Source organism: Echinococcus granulosus (genome assembly GCF_000524195.1).
Source record: "Echinococcus granulosus chromosome Unknown EG_S00029, whole genome shotgun sequence".
NCBI classification, from domain to species: Eukaryota; Metazoa; Platyhelminthes; class Cestoda; order Cyclophyllidea; family Taeniidae; genus Echinococcus; species Echinococcus granulosus.
Genome location: NW_020170409.1, coordinates 36,404 through 50,160, shown reverse-complemented (window position 1 = coordinate 50,160; position 13,757 = coordinate 36,404). Strand labels below are relative to the sequence as shown.

The 13,757-nt window shown below is 41.4% G+C and overlaps 1 protein-coding gene across 1 annotated transcript; it reads left to right on the top strand. All coding sequences in view use genetic code 11, as the record gives it.

The window, feature by feature from the left end:
- Positions 1-94: 94 nt before the first annotated feature.
- EGR_04544 (NADPH:adrenodoxin oxidoreductase) lies at positions 95-10,238 on the top strand (the record flags this gene model as incomplete). The annotated part of the gene is made up of 10 exons (XM_024493793.1): positions 95-124; positions 256-351; positions 397-519; positions 563-607; positions 646-714; positions 783-884; positions 3,582-3,822; positions 6,073-6,308; positions 8,017-8,407; positions 10,075-10,238. The coding sequence occupies 10 exons, from the start codon at positions 95-97 to the stop codon at positions 10,236-10,238; spliced, it is 1,497 nt and encodes a 498-aa protein (XP_024351721.1).
- Positions 10,239-13,757: the final 3,519 nt, after the last annotated feature.

The window sequence follows — 13,757 nt, the reverse complement described above, 5'->3', positions numbered from 1 at the left end:
CATAATAGTCCTCAAATCCCTTTCAGATTTATGTTAGGTTTTACTTCGTCAATACGACGTGCAATTCAAAAATGCTTTCAAAAGAGGAATCTTCATGTCTGCATTGTCGGAAGCGGCCCTTCAGGTTTTTTTGTCGCGCAGACTTTGCTAAAGGTAAGTGGTGATCCTCAATACAATATTTGATTAAGCACTTTGCAGTTCGTGTCTTTTCCAACAATTTTTTTGCGTGTAACGCCCTCGTTATATTTAATGTAGAGGCACGAAAGTGCACGTATTGATGTGCTCGAAAAGTTGCCCGTTCCTTTTGGTCTCGTTCGATACGGAGTCGCTCCTGACCATCCAGAAGTCAAGGTGAGTTTCAAAAACGACCTATAGTACCGCTTTATTCTACTCTAGAATGTGATCAATACTTTCACACAAGTGGCCAAGAATCCCCGCTTTCATTACTATGGGAATATAGCCGTTGGTGATGATATTAGCCTGGCGGAACTTCGCTATCATTATGACGCCATCGTACTGGTTTGTTTCTTTTCTCATTCTTTCCTATTCACACTGTGCTTAGGCTTATGGGGCAAGTGCTGACAAACGTATGAATATTAGTGGTGAGGTTGGTTTTTGTTCCTAGTATTTTCATGCGTTTCATAGGAACTTCCGGGTGTCTTATCAGCCAAGGAACTGGTCGGATGGTATAATGGATATCCAGATTTACAAGCGGTAGCCTCACCTTTACTGTCTAGTCTTTTCTATATGGAACAGCGTTGTATTTTTCCATTTTCTTCTAGCCTCCACCATATTTGGACTGCGAAACTGTTGCCATTGTTGGTATGGGAAACGTTTCACTCGATGTCGCGAGAATTCTTCTCTGTTCTGTTGATCGCCTCAAAGTGAGTCTTTAATTGCGGTTCGCTGTATTGGCACTTTTCTGTTAGTGGTTTTATAGCATCCGTTTCCCTGGCACTATCGCAAATGACGTTTGACCTAACACGAATATTGCATGATACTAAGGTGTTTTGAGGGCCAAATCTGTGTTTTTTCGAATAATTATAACCACAACCGTAATATTTTGAGTAAGGGGTACTGGTTTCTTAGTTTACTGTTGACATGATCTGCTAATGTAAAAAATCAAATAACGTCTGCGCAGAAACTGGCTTATATCAGTGTCACGTGAATTTAATTGGGACCCGATACTAATATGAACCCCTCATTGTTGCTGTAGCTTTGGCCACTGTTCAATTCATTTTCCCTGAATGTGTGGCAAATCATGGATTTGGTTCGTAAATCTAGAAAAGCCATTGACTACCCGATGCACTCAATTTAATAAGAGTGGATGGAGATAAATATATGGAGGCTGCTGGTTGCCTAACTAAAAAGACCAATGATTCCTTCTGCTACCGAAAATGCTTTTTATTAGGCGTCGCTCAAGGTTTTTACCCATCTTTTAAGCCACTAACTTTGTCCAAAAGGTTACTATATTCGAGAAAAGAATTTTGAATCAATTTTTGGATTTTGCGCGACTTTAAATTCTGGAAAAGGCGATTTTTACACGACATATTTTGAAGGCCCTTGGATCTCGAACGTGTTCCTAAACGTTGAAAGAAGTCCCATCACGAAACCTTGGTATTTATTAATCCCTTCAGAGTCCCTGCTTCGTACTCCTTTTCTGTATTTCATTGAGTGGTCTAGAGAGTCCAGTTTTAGCTTTGAAATCGCTGAGAAGGCAAAGTTTTGCAAAACTGTGGTACCGAAAACAATATTTCATGGAGACGGGTATTTCGTAGATTTCTGGATTTTGGTATGATATGGCTACCAGTTAAGCCTTCTATGATGCCAGTGTCCCTCCGTGACCCCAGCCCCCTGCTCCTTTTTCACTGTTAGTCCTCACAATTAATGACTCCGCCCTTCATCCACGTTCCTGTTTATACGGCGTCTTTCCCAAGTGTATGATAGACGTTCGCTAATTTCAGGGTCTTTCTACTGACTCTTTTGGCTTATGACTAAATCGAACAAGATTCACGCAGGATCTAAACTCCAGTCCCGCTACCATTTGTGCGCCGTTCTAATGCCAAACTCAAAAATGCCCTTTAGTTTTCACTACCGTTTGGACATCTGGCTAATGTGGGTTTGAAAGACAGATATTCAATGGTCATCTCGATTCTGAGACCTTGAAAGTGTCACCTTATATTTAGCGTGGTAAAGGAATAAAAAACCGGGATGATAGTCCTGTCAATTCTTGTCCCGTTAAGTATAGGTTAGATTATGAACACCTATCATCGCGTGCAACCACGGATTTCCGAATGCCTCCCAGGATATTTGTTTTGCTCATAATTATTCTTAAACCTGACAAAGTGGCCGCGAATTGTGAAGCGAGTTTCATGCTCTAATTTTGATTCTTTTCCCCGAAAACCTCGGCCCAGTTCCCGCGATTTGTGTAAATTGAAAACTTGAAAATCCGCTTTTAGGCTCTTTAACACAAACCGAAACCCTACAATCTAGTACACAAATTTCCTTACACACTGTGGAATGTTTACATTTCATTGGCTGTTTAGCATGTTCGGTACTAGGGTTTCGAAGATAAATCCATCACTACAGCTCGGACGCTTTTTGTTCCAGTATGACATCATCACTGGCACCAGTGAGTTAGCTAATATGGAAACTGCGCATAACCTAAAAATGTGACTGTCGTCAGACCAGAATTTTCTTACATCTTTATTGCTTTAATCTCAACCAATTTCTTTTTGTTACCCATGATTTGGTACTAACAGTTATCGGACATTCTTAAAAGCCACTTATCACAGATTTGTGACCTGACAATTGGGTACCACATTACGTGAGACACTGAAAACAAAAATTTTAAAAGATGGTGTGTTTCACTTTTTGAAACTTTGAAGTAAGTAAAATTTTCATCAAAGAGTTGTGGTAAATATTTTTTACAAAACAATCAAAACAAAGCAATCTATTGCAAAACAACTACAAATGAATTCTCTGATTTTCAATACGTCTCCTGCTCAATGATTTACCTCTATCAATTATTATCAGATCCTAAATGAACCTTCTTCTGCTTCCGCTATAACTGACAACTTTCCTAGTCAATTTTGATGTATTTAAACCGGGGACCTCGAATGTACCACCATGTGCGTGTGTAACTTAGTTCACGAAAAGTAATTTTGCCGTTAGAGTTTGCTGCGATACTTTTGCTGGCTATTGTCTAGCTTCTTTTGTGGAATTGTCGATGTTTCAGTTGTAATGTGGGAGAAATCTAGTTTTCTACCCTTTTTACGGTTGGTGCACTATTCACGAATGCTATTCGAGTAACCTTTTCAGAGATTGAACTGTACTTTGTCAAACGCAAAGGTGGTACTCTAGGTGTAAAACAGTCATTAGAAATTGTAGCTGACGTGATTTTAAAACAAAAAACTCACCAGATGCTAGAAATATCTGATTTGGTTCAAGTTTTTGCGTAGATATTGAAAATGTTTTTGTTTCATCAAACTATATTAGCTAATTCAAAAATAATCCACGTTGTTGACTCGCAAGCAGTTTAAAGGGCCATCTAATCGCAAGTTTTGTTTTATCGATGTCAGAATACAGACATCCCAGAGCCAGTGATAGAGCATCTCTCTACCAGCCGAGTACGTCGAGTGATCATAGTAGGACGTCGGGGACCTCTGCAGGCCGCGTTCACGCTGAAGGAGTTCAGGGAGTTGTGTTGTCTTCCAAAAACCAAAAATACCCTTGTTCAAGGTCTCCGCATCGAATTCACTCCACGGAACATCTTCAATGAAACCCTTTCAACTGGCAATGATCGTATTAAGCTTCTCGCAGGTTCGTCTTCTTGACTTTCCTACTTTTTGCTGTAAGTAGCAGCTGGTGATTGGTCTAACTTTTAGCATTAGGCTAGGTTGCTTGAACTTATCAGTACCTCCGCGTGTCATAAATGAATTGTTCCGGTATTTTTTTAGCTTTCAGTTAACAAATAACCTGCTAAATTCTACTTGGCGTTTCATAGCTGTATTCTTCGAAATATCCAGTTCTGTTTTATCAACGGTTTTGATCGTAGGGATTATAGATCGTAAACACTAATTTTTTTTCAACGACTATTCAAATTAGTGCTTTTTATGGCTGTAAATAGTATCACGCATCATCCAGCAGTAGTTTTTGGTCTGCGCTTAGTGAGTGAAGTTGGGCTTAATAAAGCTGTGTGTATCTTATAATTTTAAAAGGCAAAATAAATTCCATAGACTCACTTCTATTCTTTTCATCGTTCCTGTATTTTGGCAAGTTCCCTAATCCACCATTTTCGTCAAAGCTTCATGTTACATCATCTGCAGCTGTGGCTTACTTTCCACCCTTAGCAAGCCTAACTAACGACTCACTGATATCAGTTGTTCCAACTGCGGTTTGGCCAAATGGTGTTCATTCAAGGTGCTTATGAAGACACCATCAGGTCGCCGTCTGGAAACAGGCTTATCATCAATATTCAGAAGATTGGTAGCATGGACGATATGAATAGGGCTCCAGGCTACCGATGTAGAGGCCACTTCGCAGCAGACTTCAAGCAGACACCACTCAAGTTTGTCTATATGTGCTTTCATGTGGATCTTGTCATTGAATGTTGGTTAATCACAGAAGTAAAATATTTCAGCTTTTGCTTATTCTCATCATTAATACGTCATTTTCATTGTCATCGTGGACTATGGTCAGATAATACTAAACTATTTTGTACTCAAAATCATTTGACTCATGAGCAACCGTGGTATTTGTCTTTGTCATTTTTCCTTTTTCCAATTTTTCAAATTTAATTCATTATCAGTATGCCATGTTGAACATAAACCAAACTGAGGGTTTTTTTAGTTTCCTTGCATTAATATTTGGTTTTCTGTATTGAACTCCCATTATCTGTCGTCCGAGTTGAAAGCTTTTGCACTAAACCCCATAAAACACCTCTGTCGCGATCAGGTGCACCTTTTTCATGGTATTATTTCCGGCTCTCGAATCGGTTGGACGAATTTTACTACCCCTTACAGCCACTGAGCTCACTTCTTTAGTTGCCAGGGTTGTTTTTGTTTTCATGCCTCAATATTTTTATTGATGCTGGCGGTGGCGATTTTTATGAACCTAACACCGGGGAACGTGGTAATGGTGGCTTCCAGTAAAAACATAACGAACATTACGACAATCGGATTATCTCTGAATTTGAGTCTCGAGGTTGTCTTAATATTGGCATGTGGAAGGCCCGGGGGACATGTAGCATATGGACCATGTGGGTATATCCCCATGGCTGATTCGTGGAGGACCGCAAATTCCTACATGGCTGGACACCCGTCCGCTATCTGTCCATAATCGGGTGTGATATAAACAGCTACATGACAGAAGCATTGACCATTCTATGATTCTGCTCGACTTGAATCCTAGGACGTTCCTGATTGCGAATTCCAGCGTGGAGACTCACTCGATGTTCTGCAGCGAGTGCATTTTACACACTAGCGGATTCATTGGAAACAATTGCTTAAAAGCAGGATCGGTTAATACAGAATTCACTGTAAAAGCTAGCCTCTTCTTTTCTACCCTATTGCTGCTTCAATTATGCCCAGTCGCCTGCATGCGAAAGTGTCGAGTCTTCAAATGATGTTTATAATTCACTATTTCTACGAAAGGATTGTAAGCAGTTCCATTACTGACGCCTCCATTTTCTTCATTATTGCCCTTTTAGTAAAACACTAGGTTGGTGTCACCAAAAGTCGATGTGGTTTAGGGTCGATCCGCTTTGAGTCTCTGGAGATTTAGTTGTTCTCAGCAGATGCCTTCCTTATATCTTTTGGGGGCAGCCTCTGCTCAGTAAAATTGGACTTTTCATTCTTTTGGAGTGCGTTTGGCAACACTTTTGTCAGTGGTGCGTTAGAATTATTTTAGTAGTCATCACGATCCACAAGAGTGTGAAAAGTGCAGTGGGATTGGGAGATTAGTAGAATAGAAATGCACGAAACAGAGCCCATTGCATCAGTGTGTAGAGTAAATCACAAAATCACTTTGTTACAGCAAAGCAATTGAATTTTCTCTCCTTCCTCTTCACAGAGCTTCCGCGTCCACGACGCAGGCTGATCGAGCATATGCTCAAGATATCGACTCTTAGCTCGATGCCTATAGAACACGGTGTGGTGGGTGAACCCCTTTCCTGTGAGATGCGTTTTTTGCGATCACCGATACAAGTGGTGCCCCATTACCCTGTCCTCGATTGTACATTGCCGCCGCCCACCGTTTCTAAAGCCTCAAATGTGGCTGGTATCGAGCTGCGTGTGAACAAGCTGGAGGTGTGTTCTCCATTTGCCTTTCTCTCTCTCCCTGTATCATTTTGCCTCTTGATGCTTCTCGTGCTCAAGATCTCTTCTTGGTGCAGCCTTAGCTGTATTTGATTAGTTTTCGTTGCCAAAGGCATAGGCTGTATTGGAGGTAAGCGATGTGTACTATTGTGAGAAATTGCTTCTGTGAGACTATTTTTTTGGATATAATCTCTTGCTGCATTTACAAATCCTAATGTTAAACTGATGTCTTGGAAACCGCGGAGTTGCTGAACTTCTTATGACATCCAGCCTCTACTAAATTGTCCACATGGAAAGTATTCGTGAATTATTACCTCGTGTTCAGCACTCCTAAAAGACGAGATTGCCTTTTGTGCGACTTCGCAACAATCAGCGCTTCGTTTTCACCGTTTTTTAAGGGTATCCGCCGATCTTGCATCCTCGTTTTCGTTTAAAAAGTGCTTCATCGCACCACTGTTTTGAAACGCACCAACACTGGTTTTCCACATCTTGATGAGAGGTCTCCGGGCCGACCCACGAAATGTGGGCCAGATACCACGAGTACTACCGCCATGGTTTATGAACGCCTCTCGTATTAATGGTAACGCGCCTGCTATATTACTGACTAGCAACCCTTGGACCGGAAAACAATCAGCCGTCTTCGGATAAACGTGATGAAACGCCATTCACTGAAATTGCGTACAATCTCGTTAGGGCTCTTAGAGTGAGTAAAGACGTTTGTAGCCGGGATTTATTCCTTCTCCTATCAATAGTCTCAGCAGCATAGGCATACTGGTAACCTCTTTAAGGGCAGACAAAAAAGTGTTAGCCCGGAGGTTGAAATAAAAAGTTGGAGGATCCGATGTTGTTTGTGCGTTCTTTTGTCATTTCTTACAAGATCGTATAGTCTAGGTAGAGGGAAGTAGTTTTTAAGGGTTTGTTTCCGTTGTCTTGTTTTTTGATGTCTAAAAGCTCTTTTTTATTATACCACAGAGGAAGTTCCCGATGCCAATGGCTTATAAGGTACTGAGGAGAGTTTCACGTGTGCTTTCATCGTCTGAGATGGAGCCGGGGCTCCGGCAGTGATATGAGTGTGATTAATGGTTTGATATTAAGAATGCCTTGCGTTCCCCGTGACTTGGTTACAAATTTCAGTACAAGTATCTAGTCTCTCTACGATCAATTGAGATGAAAGGAACTGTGCTTTTATAAGCTTTTCTCTCTTCAGACTATGTCGGTTCTAAGTTTAGATCTACTTTTGATTCTAAATGCTGTTTTTTTTCCAAATCAGTTCTCGAAAATGCTGCTGCTAATACAAAGTAATTAGCATTAATTTCGCATAACGCTATTCTCTTTTTCCTTTTTTTGCCACTGTTTAAGTTACTGTAGCGCCAGCATCCACTTCATCGCTATTGATATTACTATTGTTATCCCGTGAGGTTGGATTGCCCGCCTTGATGCAGGTTTTCCATTTTCTTTTACATACCGCATCATTAGAAGCACAACAAACAGAGTGACTGCAATCTCTTTGGTTGCTTGGCTGGCAAGGCTGAATTGCTGCCCTGAGCCATGAAATTTTGCCAAGCACTATTACAAAGTGTTACAAAATCATTTGTCTTATGCACCTAATTATTTTTTAACCAAACATAAAATCGCTGCTTGCATTTCCAAACGAACTACAATCACTGCGTTATGGAAGGTAAAGAGTTTTGTATGGTAGGGTCCACTGGGCGAGGATCAAAAATGCGTGGTGGCAGAAGGCGAGAGTCCAGAGCGCGTGGAGTGTGGATTAGTGGTGCGCAGCATCGGTCACCGCAGTGTGTGCATTGATCCCGACTTGCCATTCGATGAGGAGCGCGGCATAATCGCCTGTAGCGACGAGTACGGCCGTGTTCCAGGCCTCCTCTCCTTAGGTGATAGCTACGGTGTCGACGGGGATGCGCTGCTGTACGCCTCCGGCTGGGCCAAGATCGGTGCGACGGGGGTTATTGTCAATACCCTTGCTGATGCACGCAGCACTGCGGATGCGATTCTCGCAGACTTTGCGGGCAAGGAGTTGCCCTCTCGTCATGTGGGTTTTGAGGGATTTAAAGAGATCTTAGCGAAAAAAGGTTTGTTCCCTTTCAATCATTTGCCTTCTGCTGCTCCTTCAAAATGGCTTTGATGCTTCTGGGGTTTTTAGTTAGCATTTTGTGCACCTTTGGTAAGTGCTAGGAATGGCTGCTTCAATAAGTCTCATCCTTCTAAATTACCTTCATGAAACTGCTTTCATCTCCTTCCCTGCTCCTGTAGCTTTGCCTATCCTACCACTGTATTTGGCTTCACAAATCTCTTCTTATAGGGAAAAATGATGGTAAATATTTTTTTTACATGGGGAATTATGTTTTAAGAAGGGTTTGCATCTAATGCACCTTCAGCTATGGTGCCCGAGTCCATTTTGAGGAATTTGTAAAGTATACAAATCTGAGTGAAATTTTATCGTGGTTAAAAATGTATGGAGGAGTGACACGAGTAAAAGAGCATGACCCTAAGGTGATGGCAAGACCTGTGGAGACTCTAGTTGAACAGAAAACTCAAATACTTAACCTTTTAGTAAATTGTATAATGTAGTTCTTCCTACCCTCTCAAAAGCAGATCTGTCGTCACATTTCAAACGCCTTATTGTTCTAATATGACACCAATCTTCATCAGTTTGGCTTCCTCCTTCCAATCCAATTCACTTCCTCTCAATTAAGTGTCACACTTCTAACGTGTGGGTTTCGGTAAAAAAATCGGGGCGTTACCCACACGTGACGTCTGTAGCTCTAAGGCAGTAATCTTTTTCGTTTTTAATCTGTTTTGTTTTAAGAAAAAGCAAATTCACTTTATACTTGTCCGTCTGATCATTTACTCCCCTTTGTAAGTACCGCTTTGGCTTGATATGACTCTGTTTATTGTAAGAAATGTTAGCTTCTTATGCGTTATGCAGAGTCCTCATGGGAAACGTTTTTAAACTACGCAATCACATTTTCTGTGGGAACAAATAAGAAAAACCACGACGATGACAATTTCATTGGGAATAAAGTTATTTACACGAACGATTTTAGGGTGCTTTATGAAGATCAGGTAGAAGGGTCTTGTTTTAAACAGTATGCAATAGCGTCACATGGGTGTGATACCCTCATTTTTTCTACCCAATTCTGCTCGTCAATCATATAGAGTGAATTTAGTTAAAAGGGCTGAATTAGATTTCAAAGGAAGAGTAGAACAGAATAACTGATGTTAAAATATGACATTAAGACATCTGGGCTGTGATGGTCGCGTTTCCCCCGAGATCCTGATAGTCAACGTGCCATATTAGATTTCTTCGGGATAGGGAATCGCTCCAAGATTCTGAAACACGTTTAAGGTAATATTTTACTCCTTATCTCCAAAGATCTCCCGAAAAGGCTTCAAAATTGTTCCCGCAAAAGCTGTCTAAAAACCTTAGGAATTGTTCAATGGACACATTCAAGGTGTAATTTCGTGTAGTGTACTCTTGCAGAATAACTGGAGTTGGTTGGAAGTACTGACGAAAAGAATGAAAAATACGATAATTCTACGTCTAGGTCTGTTACCTTTCTTTTGAATGTGCGCAGAAAAGAACCCAGTTCTGTTCAAGTTTTGGCGTTACGTTGAATGATAACTGAAGTCATCTAGAAGTGCAAGCAGAACGAAATGAAGACGTAAAGACTGCACCACCCAATTCTGGATAAACAAATACTAAAATTGGCGCCTTTTTGATGCTACTTTATTGCAGGTGTGCGCCCGGTGACCTTCGCGGACTGGGAGCGTGTGGATTCGAAGGAGAGAACGACGGGTCGTGACCTTGGCAAACCCCGGGAAAAGATCGCCTCCTTAAAGGACATTCTGCGAATCGCTTTTTCGGAAGTGTCCAAAATGCGCAGTGGCGACAGATCCTGAATGTCAGCCAATCTCCATTGTCCTTTATCCTTTCGCCTCCATTGGGTACGATAAAGCCCTCCTCCTTCCTAGGTTACTTTCCCCCTCCCTGTGGATTTCCACTGCATACCAGAGTCATTTATATTTCAAATATTAAAAACAACCTTTTCAGTAAAATTGGCATTTTGTAACAATCCTTGCCCTGAAAGAGCATGGGTTTTATTTCAAGCATTACCTCTGATCTGAATGATTGCAGCAACTGGCTTGAAGAGGAGGGAGTGGTTTTTTGCATATTTCAGGGGTGTTATTTTGACAATATTGTAAAGCATACAAATCCGGTAGTGGTTTTGCTATCGGTGGCCAGAAGGACTGTGAGGCTAGCAGCACTGTTTCAGCAGAACCCTATACCAACGGCGTGCGAGCTGAATCGCTGAAGACCGAAGTGGTTCGCCTAGTAAGAGAGGGAGTTGTGTGATGATGGGGTAAATTCAGTTATTTTGATTCATAGTCCAGTGACTTTGATATTAGTATTTTGTAATTTGAGGCTCTAAGTATAAAATACTTTGGCGAAAAGGGTGATGCACTGATCTATAAAGTGTAACAAGAGGGTATTGCTTTAAAGTTTTGTCCCCAAGTTGGTGAAATTGTGTCTCGTATTACCTCAGTTAACAGCTCATCAGGAGTTCTACACATTGATAAAACTCCAAAATTGGACATCTTTTAACGTCTCTGGAGAGGGCAGGGGGTTACAATGGTGGACGTGGTGAGAGAGATCGATGCAAATAAACATTAATCTTGGTCTCCCTGTCTAGATGCCAAATCCAAAAGTCACAAATGGAGGTGGTGGGATGGAAATACTGAGTCGTACAGCAAAAGGGTCATAAAGGTTGTGTCTGCTTTTGGCAAATGACCACTGTCGTACTTGCTGGTAAACCATTCAGCTTGCAAAGAAAAGCCAAATTTGAAGGATTTGAGCATGACCACTATGAAGATGTCAACGATGCTTACATAAGAACACCCCAATTACAAATGGAAAGACACCTTTTCCACAGCTCTAAAAGATGACTGGGATCTACAGAGTCGACTTCACAGCAGTGAAATTGGAAGTATGTGGCATGGCGGAGTAACTGTCGAATATCACCCCCACTAACCTAGGCAATATGCTTTATTAAATGGGGATGTTTTTGAAGAGTTTTTTCCCAAAAACGACTGGAAAATTAAATGCTCTCTTTGAAGAACATCAATGCGCCATGAGTGGTATGATGCGCTGAGGGATACGCAGCAGAGAAAGTAGGTAAATCTGGATCTGGTGGAATAGATGAGATGTATCGCCGAGGTTGGAGTTTAATACCTCACCCAAACAGTAACTCAGTGTGCAACCTTCGGTTCTGTCTTATGGATGACGGCGTTTAAAACACAAACTTCGATGTGATAGCAGACGCAGGGGTGCGAACATAGAGGGCCTGGAGCACTTAAAGTGGCGGGACCACGCAGTTGGGGAGTATAGATTTTTGTCAACGGTTTCGTAACATGGCATATCATTCATGTCATTTACGCAAAGTGTCCGCCAGCTCTTTTGATCACCTTCAGTGAAGTTCTACCAAGAGCCGCACATCTTTTGAATTCGTTAAAAAAGACTTGGGCACTAAAATACCATTTTTCGTCAAGTAACGGTGGACATGGAAACCTGAGGAAAGCTAGGTCAATGCTTGGTGTTTTTTCTTTTTTGATGTGGGCAAATTACCTGAAACTTGTGCTTCCCTCTCAATTAATTGATTTGTAACGGGCACTGTGCTTCTTTCACCGCCTTACCCTTTAAACGAGTGGGCGAGTTGGAGGGGGTATCACAGTTAGGCGTCCGGGGTACGTTCCCGCCGCCACGGAGACCGATAGCGTCCATTCTGTCAAGAGGTTCGTATTAATTCACCACCTCTTGTCTAAAAGGGGTATTTAAACAAATATGCATTAGAGAATATTGAAAGAGAGCTGACAGAATGTTATTTTATTTAGTGAGTTCAGCTGTCATTCATTTCAAGTAGCGTATTTCGCCAAATGTTAGTCAAGACGAGTTGATGTCTCCTTTATAAAATAGTGTCCAAAAGCACCAAATCAGTGACTAAATAAAGTTAGCTGATCATCTAAGTCCTGTTAAAAGAAATTTTATCCCTAAAGCAGCAACTGCATGAGACTACGCTTTAATGCCGATGACTTCAGTAAGAAATTTTCTTTTGATTCATTGACTGGCAAAATTTGAGCAGTCATTTATAGTTTCCAAGCGTACACAAATACTAGGCACCCCTTCGATAAAATAGGTGAGAATTTGGTATCAAAACCAACATTTAGTATAACTGAAGGATACAACACAAATTAATAGTTGTTGGTGTATTGAATGGCTAATACATTTAAGTCGTTGCTGCTGTTGCAACGAAGAAAAACAAAGCTATTTTAGATAAATAATTTTCGTTGATTTCTATTGCCGCACCCTTCTTAGGTTGGATAGGGTTGATGTCGTACGCACTGCAAATAGACCTTAATGCACCATTAATGAACTACCACATCTTATTGTGCTAAGTTTTGTGTTCTGCCTAATATGTGGTTACTATATGCGTATCCCTCGTTATAAGGAATGAGTTCCTGCTCCGTTACCCCGCATATGAGTGCACACCAAACTAGCAGAAAGAAACTCCTTGAGATTACAAACAGACATGCAATTGACTGAAAAGGTGTTTTTTCTTTACCATTGCACCAATCAGTTTAGATCAAGTAGGCACACAGTGTGTGACGTTGCCACGCGATGCGCTTCCTTCCCTCACCACACTTTTCATCCCCTCGAGACTCCTTTCCCTCTGCTATTCTCACCCCTTTGCCACAGCACCCACTCTCCTTGCGTCAATCACTTATGATATGGCGCTCGCACACGTGTGTACATGTACTTTTGGCTGACCCACGGCAAGTTCACACTCCACACGACAGCTCAATTGCATCACACGCCTACTCCAGCGGAGAATTCCTGCTTTCCATAAAGCACAGCCGCCCTATCAGGGGTGGTGCAGTCTCTTCGCCAGCGTATCTACGACAGAATTTGTTTCACCTGGCTTTTGTAATTGGTTATAACCCGCTGAGAAATAGTGACGCTAAACCAAGAGGGCACAATAACAGACGAAGAGTTGAGTAAAACGCCTTAAAAACAAAACCCCATGCACATTTTTCATACTAGTAGTTTACTTAACCTGAAAGTACATCAACCTTTCACAAAGAGTGAGTGATCAACAAATTTTATTAGCGTCACTGTATTCAACAAAAAATCACTCTCTTGATTCAGCTGGTTTAATTAATGAAAGCCCTTAGGTGCGTGTAGTTCGGGGGATTTTTACTACGCATTTCCTTACTGTGTGGTATACTGACCCAATATCCCACAATTTATTTAAATTCACTACCTTTCACCAACTTTCGTGTGAAACCTCCGTTGTCTACAGACTAATGGTAATTAAATGCGGCGAGGTTCAAATCCCCTCTTACCAAAGGGTTAGACCTTTGGGT